The sequence below is a fragment of the Trypanosoma conorhini genome (genome assembly GCF_003719485.1).
Source record: "Trypanosoma conorhini strain 025E chromosome Unknown Tco_14.4_contig_00200, whole genome shotgun sequence".
NCBI lineage: Eukaryota > Euglenozoa > Kinetoplastea > Trypanosomatida > Trypanosomatidae > Trypanosoma > Trypanosoma conorhini.
In genome coordinates, this window is record NW_021704287.1 from 1 (window position 1) to 14,350 (window position 14,350).

General features: G+C 55.9%; 11 protein-coding genes across 11 annotated transcripts, besides 2 other annotated features; 1 reads left to right on the forward strand and 10 right to left on the reverse strand.

The window, feature by feature from the left end:
• Nucleotides 1-852: 852 nt before the first annotated feature.
• Nucleotides 853-1,152, reverse strand: Tco025E_04073 (uncharacterized protein; the record flags this gene model as incomplete). Its single annotated transcript, XM_029370986.1, has 1 exon — nucleotides 853-1,152. One exon carries the CDS (start codon nucleotides 1,150-1,152, stop codon nucleotides 853-855), a length of 300 nt encoding a protein of 99 aa, XP_029228887.1.
• A 14-nt stretch (nucleotides 1,153-1,166) lies between these two features.
• Nucleotides 1,167-1,589, reverse strand: Tco025E_04074 (uncharacterized protein; the record flags this gene model as incomplete). Its single annotated transcript, XM_029370987.1, has 1 exon — nucleotides 1,167-1,589. One exon carries the CDS (start codon nucleotides 1,587-1,589, stop codon nucleotides 1,167-1,169), a length of 423 nt encoding a protein of 140 aa, XP_029228888.1.
• An 18-nt stretch (nucleotides 1,590-1,607) lies between these two features.
• Tco025E_04075 (uncharacterized protein) lies at nucleotides 1,608-2,345 on the reverse strand (the record flags this gene model as incomplete). Its single annotated transcript, XM_029370988.1, has 1 exon — nucleotides 1,608-2,345. One exon carries the CDS (start codon nucleotides 2,343-2,345, stop codon nucleotides 1,608-1,610), a length of 738 nt encoding a protein of 245 aa, XP_029228889.1.
• A 596-nt stretch (nucleotides 2,346-2,941) lies between these two features.
• Tco025E_04076 (uncharacterized protein) lies at nucleotides 2,942-3,265 on the reverse strand (the record flags this gene model as incomplete). The annotated part of the gene is made up of 1 exon (XM_029370989.1): nucleotides 2,942-3,265. One exon carries the CDS (start codon nucleotides 3,263-3,265, stop codon nucleotides 2,942-2,944), a length of 324 nt encoding a protein of 107 aa, XP_029228890.1.
• An 86-nt stretch (nucleotides 3,266-3,351) lies between these two features.
• On the reverse strand, nucleotides 3,352-4,818 carry Tco025E_04077 (uncharacterized protein; the record flags this gene model as incomplete). Its single annotated transcript, XM_029370990.1, has 1 exon — nucleotides 3,352-4,818. The coding sequence occupies one exon, from the start codon at nucleotides 4,816-4,818 to the stop codon at nucleotides 3,352-3,354; it is 1,467 nt and encodes a 488-aa protein (XP_029228891.1).
• A 1,279-nt stretch (nucleotides 4,819-6,097) lies between these two features.
• Nucleotides 6,098-6,577, reverse strand: Tco025E_04078 (uncharacterized protein; the record flags this gene model as incomplete). The annotated part of the gene is made up of 1 exon (XM_029370991.1): nucleotides 6,098-6,577. The coding sequence occupies one exon, from the start codon at nucleotides 6,575-6,577 to the stop codon at nucleotides 6,098-6,100; it is 480 nt and encodes a 159-aa protein (XP_029228892.1).
• Nucleotides 6,578-6,671: 94 nt separating this feature from the next.
• Nucleotides 6,672-7,064, forward strand: Tco025E_04079 (uncharacterized protein; the record flags this gene model as incomplete). Its single annotated transcript, XM_029370992.1, has 1 exon — nucleotides 6,672-7,064. The coding sequence occupies one exon, from the start codon at nucleotides 6,672-6,674 to the stop codon at nucleotides 7,062-7,064; it is 393 nt and encodes a 130-aa protein (XP_029228893.1).
• A 308-nt stretch (nucleotides 7,065-7,372) lies between these two features.
• Nucleotides 7,373-7,417: a microsatellite.
• An 81-nt stretch (nucleotides 7,418-7,498) lies between these two features.
• Tco025E_04080 (uncharacterized protein) lies at nucleotides 7,499-9,025 on the reverse strand (the record flags this gene model as incomplete). Its single annotated transcript, XM_029370993.1, has 1 exon — nucleotides 7,499-9,025. One exon carries the CDS (start codon nucleotides 9,023-9,025, stop codon nucleotides 7,499-7,501), a length of 1,527 nt encoding a protein of 508 aa, XP_029228894.1.
• A 359-nt stretch (nucleotides 9,026-9,384) lies between these two features.
• On the reverse strand, nucleotides 9,385-10,893 carry Tco025E_04081 (uncharacterized protein; the record flags this gene model as incomplete). The annotated part of the gene is made up of 1 exon (XM_029370994.1): nucleotides 9,385-10,893. One exon carries the CDS (start codon nucleotides 10,891-10,893, stop codon nucleotides 9,385-9,387), a length of 1,509 nt encoding a protein of 502 aa, XP_029228895.1.
• Nucleotides 10,894-11,156: 263 nt separating this feature from the next.
• Nucleotides 11,157-11,198: a microsatellite.
• Nucleotides 11,199-11,353: 155 nt separating this feature from the next.
• On the reverse strand, nucleotides 11,354-12,886 carry Tco025E_04082 (flagellar associated protein; the record flags this gene model as incomplete). Its single annotated transcript, XM_029370995.1, has 1 exon — nucleotides 11,354-12,886. One exon carries the CDS (start codon nucleotides 12,884-12,886, stop codon nucleotides 11,354-11,356), a length of 1,533 nt encoding a protein of 510 aa, XP_029228896.1.
• Nucleotides 12,887-13,403: 517 nt separating this feature from the next.
• Tco025E_04083 (putative palmitoyltransferase ZDHHC12) lies at nucleotides 13,404-14,252 on the reverse strand (the record flags this gene model as incomplete). Its single annotated transcript, XM_029370996.1, has 1 exon — nucleotides 13,404-14,252. One exon carries the CDS (start codon nucleotides 14,250-14,252, stop codon nucleotides 13,404-13,406), a length of 849 nt encoding a protein of 282 aa, XP_029228897.1.
• Nucleotides 14,253-14,350: the final 98 nt, after the last annotated feature.

Below are 14,350 nucleotides of genomic sequence, written 5' to 3' on the forward strand. Positions count from 1 at the left end.
AAGGCCAGCACAGTTGTATGCACATACATGAACACACCGCCAACATTGGGCGAACTGGGGGCTGCGGCCTCCAAACCACACACACACACACAAGGAGACATCATTCAAAAACGAAAAAAAAAAGATGACAAACGCGTTTTGTTATGAAGGGGGTCCCTGGGAGCTCAAACGGTGGCAGTCGTTAAGGCTCCACAACCGCCAGACACCTCCGCGTGAGGGCAGTGGGGGCCAGAGGGAAAGAATAAATAAACAGGATAGAAACAGACCACAGTAATTATACTAGATGCCTCCCAAGAAATTTCTTCTCTTTTTCCTGCGTAAACAGAACTCAAGTAATCCATAAAATAACACGGGCGTTCAACAGAACGTGCTACCATACAGTGGACCCCTTGTGCAGACACATACGCTCCAGTAATGCCCAGTGAAAGTATCAAGGATAGTCGTGATCTCCTTATCATTACTGTTGTTATGTGGCACTTTGTATAACCCCAAAGCAAGGCCATACTAGGAAGCAAATAAAATAAATATTGATGGAATATACGACTCCAACAATAGGCGGCCGAAGGGAATGAGTAGAAAGTCCCGAGTTGGACGATTGCGTAGCCTACTGGTTTTCGGAGCCATCAGCGAGTGACGTTGTGGTGGATATCAAGTCTGGATCTGTTGTTTCACCCTCATCGCTGTTCGTGCAGGAATTCGTCTCCTACGTGACTCTGCCCTTCTCATTCGCCTACACGTATTCCGAGAGGGGATTTTCTTGCAGACGCCACGTCTCACGTGCCCCCAGCGCTGCAGGTGACGCTGTTGTGCTTGCTGCGTGGAGTGTGGCGGCTATTGATGGGCTGCAAGATGCTAGGCGCCCGAAATTGGAAGAACTGAGGTGCGAAAAAGTTTGTTTGGCCGCTTCTCTGCAAAGTGTCCCCTTATCCGGTTAAGGAGGTCGTAGTGGCCAGTTCCCAGACTGAAAATATTGTGCTGAAAGCGCACCGCCTCGTTGAAAGTCTTGTGACGCAGGAATGCCAGCCGCGAGAGGGTCCTATTCCGACGGAATGCCCGTCGCAGGGTGCGTGCCATGACAATGTCCACCGCCGCTCGTTCTGTGTTGCTTTCAAAACTCTTCACGGTGACGTACATACTCCAGAGAGACTGCATCAGTGTCGCCCCACTCACCCGCTGCGCCTCCTTAAAAAAAACTCCAACCAAATCTTTGACCACACAAAGGAGTGGGGCGGAAAACCAGACTTCAGCAGCGCAATCGCCTGCACCAGGCGTAACGGCGGAACGCAGCGTGAGACACCTGAGACGAGAGTGTGGTCGTTACCACGCTGCCCGCACGCAGTCCACGTCGCCTGCGCCGGGTAGACTGGCAGCCCACGGAACGACAGTTTCCCAGGTCCACCATCGCTGCACAGTTTCCACTCGCTTGTGTACGCCTCTACGCATCGAGCCCGTTTTTCTGTTATGAGCAGAAACGCAAACAGCTGTCCGAGCACAAACATCAGTCGACGTTGCTGACCGGGCGTGCACGTGCCAATTCCTTCGAGGAGGTGCGGCAGCAACCGCGTTGGAATTCCATCCGCCGCAAACATTTCTGCAAACTCCTGCCGCTAAATTCTTTTGCGATCCTCAGGTCTCAAGTCATTCTGCAGACGCGCTCCGACATCAATGCTTGTGCTTGTTCCACCGCACAACGTCTTATAGAGAAATAAGTCCCGCTTTGGCACCGCACCGAAAATGAAGGATCGCAGAGGCACAAACAATACCCCCAACACAAGGCCAAAGTAAGCGGCCACCACGAGCTTGTCAATCAATCCAAGCGACAAGAGAAGCGACGATGACCCGTAATCAATCGACACGACCCGAGTAGTCACATTGGAGACTAGCACATTCTGTACCAGTTGCGTGTAATTGGGCGGCGTCCATGTGTTTTCCACCTTTCCAGGAAGCCCCGACGTGAAGGCTTGACGGAGAAGGTCGCGAAGTGCGTGTTTCCAGAGCTGGGTAGTCACACCGCCTCCCACCTTGGCAACATGCACATCCACCAGAGCGCTGGTGGCGCTAGGAAAGTATGTCGCACAAGAGGCGGCGGTAAAAACGAACACCTCTCCCTTCAAGGTTAGCAGGAGTGCGTAGTGACGGGGAAGCATCCGGAGCAGCACGGGAAAGCGCAGGGCGATGAAATAAAACGCGTACCGGCCTGGGCTTACGAGGCACGTGTCCCGCTCCATTAGAAGCGTCAGTGACAAAGTTAGGACACACGACCAGTAGAGCAACTGTAGAAGTTCGGCAAGGAGAAGCAGTGTATTTCCAACCACCACTCCCTTGCCCACCAAACCCCGCGGCATGCAAGTTCACGACGCCCAGAAGCGCTCGCTGCGACAAACGGGAAAAATAAGACGCAGCACGCCAGGGACAGGCGAAGACGGCTCCCCAACCAAAGAAGAGCCTGTGACCGTCGCCAGTGACCCGCGTACTGGGGTCAAAAAGCACTCCTAAGAGCAAACTCACGATCAGAGCCACGTGGTCTATCCAGCGGAGCCAAAAGCAATGCGTCTTAACCATCGCCAGAGTCATGGGGTCCTCCAGCAAGCGAATGGTGTCAATGAGGAGGCAGCGGGAGTCCTGAAAGATTGCGTTCGTCCAACGCAGGTACGACAACGCCGTCGCCAGAACCGTCGCAGGCAGCACCCAAAACTACAACACGGGGAAAAGTAGGTACACATCCTCACGAAGGCAGTGCCCAAGTAATGCTTGGAAGTCGTCTCCACTTGGGTACCATGGGCTGCGGCGAAGATGGGAGGCCAACTGTTGGGGAACGGACCACATGGAGCCCATCGCACTCGCATTCAGATGGTGATAGTTGTGCACCATATACGCCGCCTGCGAGCGAAGCAGCTCCATAAGGCAGACCGCACACACCATAACAATGACGGGAAATAGCTCACCGATCAATGAATTCAATGAAGATATGTGACATACGCACGAAGCAACGCATCCGCGACACAAATATCATGGGAAATTGCCCTATGCGAAAGAGGGAAATGAAGTGAAGACAAAAGCCAGAGTGGAGCTCCGGTCGAGGGCCGTACTGCATCCGCGGCGCTGTCGCAAGGGCTCCGACGCTGAACGGCGTCAACGGCGCAGAGACATCCCTTGGAATGAGGACCAGCGCTGTTAGCATGCTCGTCGCATGAACTACAATAGACGCACACACCCTGGGATCTGACAGCTCTGAGGAGGCGTCCACAACCCAAAGGCACGCCATGGAGGCAAGGGTGAGCACGGTATGTATACAGCGCAGGGACGGCTGACGCAGTGAGCGGCCCACACGCCTCAGCGTCTTGTGCCTCCTCACCGAGGAGTTATGATAGGCCTCATTCTCTTCAAGCGATGCAAACTGTGACTTGGAAATAATACTTTCATCAAGGCAGGGGAAAATCTTGCCTGTTTCCTTCCTCTGTCAGTTAGGTTGGATGTCACCCGTTTTCGCAAATACATAGGAGGCCCAAAGTGGGGGGGCGCATCGCCCCTCCGAGAGTAGTTGCTTCGACGTCGCACGTCATAGAACCACATACGCAGCTTGGTGATAGTGCGCGCGGGGAGATCAGAGTGCAGGCGCCGGTGAGCAAACCAAGACGGACACTCCAAGTAGCTGTTTATGTACTCCACCACGTCGTGGTGCAGGCTCTGCACGAGAAGGCGAATGAAGCGTCCAATGAAGCTTGACATCCGCAGCAGCGGATGCAGGGCAATGGTAACAGCAAAGGGGACGAATACTAGTTGAAACACAACAATAATGAGGCATGCGATGGGGAACTCCGTAAGAATATTTACGTGGGTGGGGTTCCAGGGGGGGAGTAGCATCTCCCGAAAACTTACATAAACACAGCTGAGCGCGCTGTGACAGATGCCTTCCGCACCTGTTTCGAAGTAAAAGAGCCAAATGACCACAAAACAAATCATCCACATCGTGAATAAATACAAGGCTGGAGACATCAAACTATAACATGCCACTCCGGGTACTTGAAAGATACGTGGCCACCCCTCACAGAAGCGAAACATCCGAAGAATGACAAATTGAATCGCGGAGGGAACAATAGCGACCACCAGGCAAATTAGTCGATTCAAAAGCCGAAAATAGTGCCCAAAAACGAATTCCACCTGCAAATACCTAAAGGAGAGCAAGAACTCCACTGCAAATACAATACAAAAGGACATTTCCATCCAATAACAGTTTGGCTTCACGCATGCCATAATAAGCACGGCAATCAAAAAGAGTGTTGTTTCCCGTTCTGTGACAGGGCCTGTCCGCTGACGTCGCATGAGCCCTGCGATGAAAGTCCGCCGCTTCCGCACCCCAAGTGCCCCCTCTATAATTCCCACGTCACACACAAACCGTGATCCGGGGTGCTTATTGCGGCAACCCCACTTCCCCCATTCTGCAGTTATAGGCGCATGCCGCATTGGCACGCCCGCCCTATTGAAGTGCTCCGGTTCCAACCCCCCCCCCCCTGACACCACGCTGTCTTGCACGCGGCGTACAAACCGGTGGACCGTGGTGTCTGCGTTGTGGTCGCAGTGTGATGCCGCAATGGCCTCCTCGGCCGCCCGCACTTCCGCCTCCCACAACAAGCCGTCTAGCTGCTCCTCCAAGGTCCGCATATTTTTGGCACGGTGGACCTCGTTGAGGAGTACCCTGCTTCGCCAATTGCGAAACCGACTCTTTTCCCTCCGTAGCTTGGTCCCGTCACTGGTGTCGAGGTGCTTTCGAATCGCGGCATGCACGCCAAGGAACACCGCCACCCAAATCCAAAACATAATACAAAATTGAGCGACGATGAGCTCCAGAAGGGGTAGTTGTTGCTGCAGCAATACAAAATATCCCCCCACGTGAGTAGTGCTACGAATGCGCAAGAGTGCGGGTAACTCCTGTGTGAGGTTCACGCCGGCAAGTGGCTCACCTCGCCGCTGCAGACGGGAAATGCAATACTGCGGGAAAATAGTGCCTCACACGGCAAGAAATACGGCGCCCCAATTTCCACGAGGTGGAAGCAAGGCATCGCCTAAGAGCCCGAGCAGAGGACCCCAGCCCTGCAAGTCCCAGCGGGGCGAGCCAAACGAGATTAAACGCGGCCTGCCCAATGGCATGGCAGTAGTTTCGGGTACCGGAAGGCGCTGGGAAAAGTGCGTGAATGACAAAAGGGAACTTCCGTGTTAGGAGCGTGACGACACACGCCATGCCGCCGCTGCGCCGTGGCAAAAATAAGGGCCATCAGAATGACGATGCAGTCAACCAGGCGATAGAGTCGAAACGCCATGGCTAACTGCAGAAGCAGCAGGCACCACACATACAGTGAGGTACGCCGCCGCAGCAGCGCGCGTGGGTGACTACTGAGGCGCCGCCCCAATGAAAATAAGCATGAACAACGCCAACAAGAACTGCGCCAAAAGAACCCACTTGAGTATGCGCTGGCGCACTGCTTTCAACTGTTTATAAAAACTTGCACGCTGGAGTTCAGGCATACGTTCGCGTCTCCTGTGAAAGACGATTTCGCAAAAAAGATGCCGAAAAGTTCGCACGCCACCGCAATCTGGTGACCGCGTACATGACGCCTCGAATTTTTTCCGTTAAGCGGCGTTGCAACCCTTCCATGGCCATATGTTTAGCACGCAGCAAAAAATACCGGTATTCCAGTTTTTTTTCGTATAACATCGGTTGCCGCGTGACGTCGACGCCGCATGTGCGCTCTCCAGGCACGCTGGATAACCAGCGTGCTCACATAAATTTTCTTATACCACCTTCGTACACGGGAGCCTCGGAACAGGGCCTAAATCCGCAGCGGAGCTCGTGGCAAACCCGGTGTGGGCTTTCACTAACAACTCACTGATAATGAACTCTCGCTGCTTTTGTTTCTTACACAAGGAGTAGGCCTGCCATATTCGCTTGACGGCAGCGCGTCTGAGGCGGTCGTCGCCCGAACTCCCCTGTTCCGCTTCAGCTGACTTGTTGCAGGCCCCAAGCACCGCGCCGAGGCGAGGAGGTATCTCCACCGCCTTCTTTTCCTCCGTGGCTCGCCTGGGCGCGGGTGGCGAGGCTTCATTTTTTCCGCTCAAGAAGTGCTCGCTGCGCCTGAAGCGGGTCCTTTCCTGCTGCCGCGACAAGTACTAAATCCTGCGTCAACTGCTCTGTAATTCGCCCCCGCGCTCGATGCTCCCCCAGCCACAGTCGACGTCGTCCGTCCTCCTCTCGGTCTGCCACACCGCGGCGCTTTTCCGCACAATGCAGCAGATTCGCACGCGACTGACCAAAGGCGCGCTGTAATCGACGCCAACGCCTACCTTCCGAGGCAGTTTCCCTCCTACGGGCCTTCTCCTCCATACCCATCACCCGCCGCTGGGCGACGGCGTACAAATCCCTCGCCTCTCGCGCCCCAGCACTCAATAAGAGGCGCAAGAAGTGCCCACTATACCGTTCCGCCCGCAATGCCACATCCACCACCGTCTCACCACACTTGTTAATCGTGTTGAGTATTGGTAGAGCGGCTTCACTGCTAGTTAGCCACCACATAAACTCCATAAGCTCGCCTTCATGAATGTGGTTGTTGTCCAATAAGTAGTGAAGAAAGGTGTTCAAGCGGTTGTCTACCGCGTTGCTTGGCCCGTAGGCCTGAATGAGAAGCGCCAGAGGGACAAGCGAGGCAGTGCAGCGCACACAGGTGAAACGGCGTCTGTCCACTGGCGTCTATGCCCAGGCGCGGCTTGGTTCTATTTCCCAACAGTGCCATAAGGCACTCCGCGGAGCTCAAAATGGCAGCTGTGTGCAAAGCAGTCCTATTCCCGTCTTCCGCGTTCGTAGCATCTACGTTCGCCCCCGCCTCGAGAGCCCGTCGAACGCTCACCGCGTCCATTGCCTGCACCGATGCAAAGAGGCATTGTGTGGCTTTTCCAATTTGTGGAATTGGTTGCGTGGAGTGAACGGGCAGCGGTGGAGCAGCTTCCGAGGCGCCAGCGGTCGTCCTTATCAAGACCCATGCAAGCACCACACCCTTCTCAGCTACAAATGAAAGAACTACCCGATTTTTTTTTGTATGATGATATAGGTTTGCAGGTGTGTGACGCTTGTTCATCATTCCAACGAGAAGAGGGAAAAAAGCAGCGCATTACAATAACAACGCCAACAACGCAAATATCAATGAATTCCCAAGTGGTGGCGAAATACCGCCCACACAACGGGGGGACAGTCGCACGACAACGCACACACGGAGCGAGCGAGACAGAGGTGCAACCATTGTGCCGCTGAGGGTGTGCATCCCACACTCTACAACGTTCTCAGTAAATAACACGTAGAGTTTTTTTTTTGCACCCAACAACCTTTTTTTTTCCTTTTTTTTCTTTTGTTGTCTTTGTTGTTGTTGTTGCATCTCCGAGCTTCGCCAAACCAGTTCCGCCGCACTGCTCCAGAAGCCCCATTATGAATGGCGCCAAGAGACTCACTGCTCTACTCCTGCGCGCGCTGCTCCTCTCTGACTGTGCCGAAGACCTGCAGCAGGGGATGCACAGAAGCGTCCCGCTTTTCATCGGAGGGAATAAGTCGCATGTGATGCCGCGCGTCAAAGGCGTCGTAGAAGATCGTAAAGGCATGAAGGCAGTGGGTGCAGCACAGCACGAGGGAGCGGCGTATGGCGTTCTCGGAGAGCGCCAGCTCCTCTTCCACGTGCAACTTGAAGGCACGGAAGGTCTGACGCATCCTCCCGTACCGCTCACTCGCCTGGCTGAGAAGCATGGAGCTCTGAGCTGTCTGGCGACTCTTCGGCGCCGCCTTGGCCCCGGTGATGAGTGGTTCGTTCTGGACAACCGCCTTGGCGCACTGCAGCAGGGACTGCAGGTAGCAGAACTGCGTTTCCAGGTGGAATTCACTCGCCCTCAGCGCGTCCACCAGGGAATTAACGATGGGGCCAAAAACCTGCCCCTGCAGCACGCTCGCCACGCTCATGCACTCCGCTATGGCCCTTTTTATCCTCTCATCCTCAGCGGCGTGCGCCGAGGTGGTCTCATGCTGCTCCTGCAGGGAATCTGGGGCCCAACCCGCGCAGCCCTGCTTCAGCAACCTCCCGCTAGACGTCGCAAAAAACTCCACGGCCGTCTCGAACGCCTCCACATCCTCCAGCAGGGCGTCACGAAGGTGCACGGCGGCCCTGCCCGCAAGCCCTAACGCCTCCTTCCTTGACCGGGCAAAGAGGAATTTCGCCTTGAAAGCGTCAGGCAGTCGGGCTGCGTGCGTCTCCATAAAGAGCACTTCGACAGAAAAAGGGTCTTCCTGCGGGACCGGCTTTGGGGCCCCCCAGCGAAACCACGACGACTCCCTGGGCCGTCGCGAAGTGAGGAGGTTACACTCGTTTGACTCGCGCCGCCGCCGCACAAGCTCCTCTAGTGTGTCAAAGAAATTCACGACGCTCCTCTCATCCATCTCATAGAGGAAGTAGAGCAATGGAAGGTAGGCAGCCACCGCCTCCGCATGGGACTTCACGAAGTCAAGCAGGCCTCGCGCAGCGTGAACACTGACTCCACAGCAAGCCGGGATCAAGAGGTACGGAAAGCTAACGCGCAGGGCACCAAGCAGGATTTCCAGCTGCCTCGGTGTCCGCTCCACGGTGTACTTCCGGTGAGGAAAGCTGGAGACGAAGCGGAGCCAGAGACCCTGCACGCAGGCTACCTCGTCGAGGCGGCCTTGCAAGGACTTTCTACTTTTACGTGAGCACTGCACGCAGCAGGTGAAGCAGTCCCGCAGCACCGCGGCGCCTGACGACGGCGCTGGTGGGTGCGGGTCCCAAAAACAGCGCAGCGTCTCGAATGTGGCTTGCATCATAGATAGGCGCGGGCGCACCACGACAGACCCGTCAATTTCAAGCGCTCCCTGTACGGGCGCGAGGACATCCGTGTGGGGGGAAAACTGGTGCAGTTCCTCCGGGGTCCACCCGCCGTACACAACTGTGTGACTGTTAAACTCAACCGTCCCACATTTCATGTGGAGCTATCGCCTCTTCCTCTAAAGGCAACGAAGGATAGAAACGCACGGGAACGCGAATACACGTGGGCAAGCTGCCGGCCCCACATAGCCCCCCAAACGAATATCGATATATATATATGCACACACACACATGCATAATGCAGAAATGCCCATGCATATATCTCTAAAAAAATATCCGTTCCCCATCCTTTCAATGCTGCACCACATTCAGGCTGACACAGCCGCAGGCGTCGTAGGCACGGGGCTCCCATGAGTGAAGAACAACGGCAGCCACAAGTTGGGAACGCCACGGCCAAAAAAAAAAAAGAAAAGAGACACATCGATTCACCCAGACACCAACAAGAGAAAAACATACCTCATTGAAGCCCTTCAAGCAAGCTATAGCTGCTTGATCTGGCGTACACACCGGTGCAGCTGCCCAACGTAAAGACCTGCCCCGGAGAAAAGAAGCCTGAGGTGGGACAACACTTCCCTAGACAGCGCTGCAACACCGAAGGTGCATACATGGTCGATGCATTCCCAAGCGTCACGTTGACCTCGGGACGCGCCACAACGTTCATGCCACCATGTGAAAAATGAAAACCAGCCAGAGAAGATGCCACAATGTTTTTGCGCGCCTCCCTGGCAACAGTGATGTCTTTCATGACGTGAGTGACAGACAATTTTGTCTGTAGGTCGATAAGAAGAGCAGCGGCGGCCTCGGAGTCCAGCTCAACGTCATCCACCAAAAGCTCAATGGTGTCTCCGGCGTGAAGCTCCACGCCCTTTGGGGCGGAGAGCTGCAGCGTCCCGCTCTCCGGGTGTCCAACAAAGGAGAGGGGAAGACAGACACCTTTGTGCTGAACGCCAAGAAACACCTTCGAGTTTTTCCCTTCCAGCTCGCGAGAACAGTACACATCTCTGATCACGTCTGTCGCCCGTTTTTCGTTTAGCGTCGTAATGGTAAAGACACCCTCTGAAAAACTAACCGACGTGACCTTCACCCGTTCCATGCCGATGGAGGGGACAACGTCCACCTGGTGCCCCCTCACCATCGCACTGCGAAGGAGCATGCATGCGGCACTCCCTGTGTACACACGATCGTTGCAAAAAAAGATGGAGTCCCCCATGTCGTTCGCCAGAGAATCACCGGCGTGCGCGCTTTCGTCCCTTTCGTCGCCCTCATCAGTTTGCTTCTTTGCCTCGTCGCTGTTGGCCCTCTGACAGGGTGGGAAAATACCCCCAACAATTGGCGAACCCCCAAGCCGGTCCCCAAGCAGTTGAAGGCGCTCGGACAACACACGTTCGTACTGTAAGGTGAGTTTGTTGTCTAGCATGGCAAAACACAAAGCCGGTGGCGGCCGGCTGGCGTCCCGAAGATCCTCCTCCTCGGGGATCGCGTCAAATGTGAAGACGTCAGTTTCAAGGTCGGGAATGCAGCCAAGCAGCACCTGGATGTACCCGCCTCCGGGCCGCTGGTGCCGCGTGGCCCCTCCCACCATGTGGAGCTGCTGTGGCCGCACAGTGGAGGTCGTGACGTCGTTGACCTTGCAGAGGTTGAACCACACCACTTCGGGGGCGTCAATCATCGCCGCGTAGTCGAGCGAGAGGCTCATGAAGCAAAAATTGGGAGCACGGGGAAGGGCTGCCGCGGCCACGTCAAACGCCTCGGCCGCCGCTATACGAGCCCGGTGGTCAGCGCTTGCGGCGCATGCAAACAGAACAGACCTGGTGTCCACTGCAAGCTCCGCCTCGCGCTGGCGTCGTTCATAGGCGGCAATTGCGTCCCGGGCGGCCTCGGGTGTGTCAACGGTGGCGCCAAAGAAGCGACCCAGAAAGCTCCCAGGCGGGGAGAAGGAAACGCGCCCCCGAACACAGCGTCGCATTGAATTCTTCTTGCGTTTCCCTCCTTCCCTTCTTCTGACTTTGCGGAGTCCACCCTCGTTTTTTTTTCCCCCTCCCTCGCTCCCTTTCTCTCGCTCGCTTTCCAGTTAAAACAAATCAAAGTATTACTTGCTCGCTACCATTTCCAGCCGCCGGTGGGCAAATAAAAGAGCGCGGGGAGGTAGGGGATGGAGAATTCACACTCAATGCATGGCCCCACACCCTTCCAAACCCGCCAAAGTCAAGACGGCAGCAGGGTGGGGTGAAAAAAAAAACAACAAGCAAAAAGGAAAACAAAAACAAAAACTTCGTGCATGGCAAAGTGGCATTATAAACATCAATCTACTGCCCCCTTCCCCTCTCATTTGGTTCGGGGGTGCAACAACAATTACCGGGAGCGCCCCCGGTAAGCTATACATGCGAAAGGCGGGTAAACCATTACTCCGCTCGCACTTTTCTCCCTCAACGTAAGACCATCTGCTTCGTGACATCAGCAACAAACTTATTGCCCTCCACCACAGTATTGTAGGCGCCCCGCCCTTGCCTTCCCTGCTTGACGGCCTCCACCACGTTGGGGGCCCTACTCGTGAGCAGAAGGGTGTTGGGCGCCCGCATCACGGCATCGTTTACGCTAATTTCTTCAAGGTACTGCTTGAGTAGCACCTGCAGCTTCTTGTTTTCCTCCTCTAGGTGATACTTCTCCTGCGAGAGGGCGGCATTGTCGAGGACCACCTTGTTGTGTTTTGTCCAAAATCGCTCCAGCAACAGCCACTCCTCTGAGAACGCCGCCCCATCGGGGTGGGCCGCTTCCCCCTGCGCCTCCTCAGAGTCTGAGTGCGCCATCAATCGCTTAACCTCCCGCTCAATCTCACTGGTGGCAATGTTTGACTCAAACGACAACACCTGCTCACGCTCCGTCTCCAGGGGTTTGCCCAGCTCTACAAGAGACAAAATTTTCTCGGCCTTTGTCACCGTGGCACGAAGTTGATCCTCACAGTCCTTTGCATTCTTGATAAACTCAGCGAGTCGGGAAGCTTCCTTGTTTCGCCAACTTTCCATCTTGTTCTTAAGAGCCTTGAGGTGTCGGATGGTGGCGTCGCGCTCCTGCTGGATGGCGCTGTTCTTTTCCTCCCACTCCCTCGCATTACGAGCCAGGTTCGTTCGCCACGACGTCACACTTTCCTGGAGTTTTTCAATACGCTTCAGCTGCGAGGCGATGCGTTCCGTCGTCTCGGCATCCTCCTTTGATTTGTCCATGTAATCCTTCATGTTGACCTGTGCCGTCGTCATAAACTCCTTGTAACGGGCATCTAACTCGGCTCGAATGGCTTCGCTGGTTTTTATAAGCTCGTTTTGCATTTGTTTCCGCTCCTCTTCCATTTTTTCTAGCGCCGTGTCGTGCGCCTCGGAGGTTTCCTCCTGCAACTTCCTTTGCAGCTGCTCTGCCTCGGAGGCCATGTTGTCGAGGATGAGCTTGAGGTCGGCCACCTCGTGCTCGTGCTTGCGGCGGAGCTCCAGCATCTCCTTCTCGTAGTCTGTCTTCACCGCGAGGAGGTCTTCGTCGAACTCGGCCTCTAAGTCCGCCATGCGCCTCACCTGCATCTGGGTGAGCGCGTCCACCGTCGTCATGTGCGACTGGAAGACAAGACGGTGCTGCTCCTCCACCTCCGCAAGGTCTTTGAAGAGCATCTCGATCACGGCGTTCTTTCGGTCAATGGCCGACTCAAACGCACGCCGCACTATCTCAATCTCGGCGACAAGCTCCTTCTGCTTGCACTCCCGCAGGAACACCATCCACCGCGCCTCCACGACGTTGGCGGCCCGCAGCGTCATGGCCTCCTCCTCCTCCGTTAGCTCCCGCAAACGGGCGAGCAGCATGGCCTCCTCGCGCCCCAGTCGCTCCATTTCCTCAATGCGGGCCCGCTCAAGGGCAATCGGGTCAAGGACCTTCTTCCCCCGCTTCTTGCCCTTCTCCGCCTTCGCCGCGGGCGGCATGACTGGGTCAACTGGTTGCCTTTTTCCCTTTCCCTTTGCCTCTTCGTCCCTCTGCTTAGCCCCTCCCTTGCCTCTGGCTTCGTCTAGCTGGAGTTGTCACTGCGCGTGCTAGCGCGGTGCTTGTAGGAACGGCTACGCCGCGTTGGAGCGGAACGATAGAAATTCAAAAGTAATGCGGGGGGGAAAAAAAAGAACAGGATGCCGCAATCAATTGCTGCCGCCTTTGAAGGAGGAGGAGGAAGGGAAAGGCGGAAAGCCGCTTTCAGCACGGGCGGGAAGGTGCCGCGGCGGGGTAGAGAAGGGAGGGGTGTCCGTCGGGGCAGTACACACACACGCGCGCGCGCGCAGGCACGCATGCCAAGCCCACGGATGTTGTCGGGCATCCAGGCGCTATCCCTTTTGTGCCAAAGGGGGCGGAGAGACGGGGGAGGTGGCGGCAGTTACACCGGGCTGGCACCATCGTGTTTCATGACGAGGTGCCAATCGACGGGGCCGCGGTGAAAAAGAAACGAGATATTCAAAAAAAACCGCGGTCAAAGGGGTTGCCCCGCCGCGAGCAAAGGTACGTGATGCGGTAGCGACTGGCGAACTCCCACGTTGTCTGGTTCCTGGCCAGCAACACAGCATGCATCGCCCACAGCACAGCCACCAGGCAGAACATGAAACCACCCACAACCAGCAGCGCAAAAGGGACAATGTTGCGGAGCACGGCGTCGTTCAGGGTTGCCGGGCCGCGAAGGTCGAAGCATCTTAAAAACTTGGGCACCAGACACAGCAGGTACGCCAGCGCGACAGTGAGGAGGAGAAAGAACCGTGGGTGGTTCGCCTCCCCAACGCAGCCCCCTATCCAGAAACAGTGGTGGTCGTACTTCCGCACACACCGCTCGCAGCGCTCGCAGTGCTTGGCGCGCAACGGCTGCCACAGACGACACTTGCGGCACCAGTGCAAAAGGGAGCGTTCCTCCTCAGTGCTCGGCTCCACGGAGTCCTCGACGAAGCCGGGATCGGCGACCCAATTCCACACCATCGCAGCGTTAAAGGCGACGGCCAGCACGACGAGGGGGATCGCGCCGGCGAGATCCATGGAGGCCCAACGCAGCAGCACGACCGCGACAAGAGCCTGGGCGGCGAGAAGAAACCACGCAGCGCCCGCCGAGGCCGAACGAGAAGCCGCAGCCACCCTGGACGGCGACCTCTGCGCCGCGCTTTCCTGCAGAAAAACGGGGACGTGCTTCCCCCAGCGGGGCAGAAACGCCATCGTCCGTAATCTACGGGTCAGCTGGAAGAAAATAAAAGCAGAGCAAAAATAAAAGAGCCCATTACGCATTGACGCACTTAGATGTACAGAAAGCGAAAGCTGCACCATAGCTTAGGGAGAAGGAGGTCAAGCCGTAAAGGAAGCAGGCAGAAAGGTACCAAGAAAGCAAATAATAATAAAAAAAAAACAGGTCTGCCTTGCGGAAC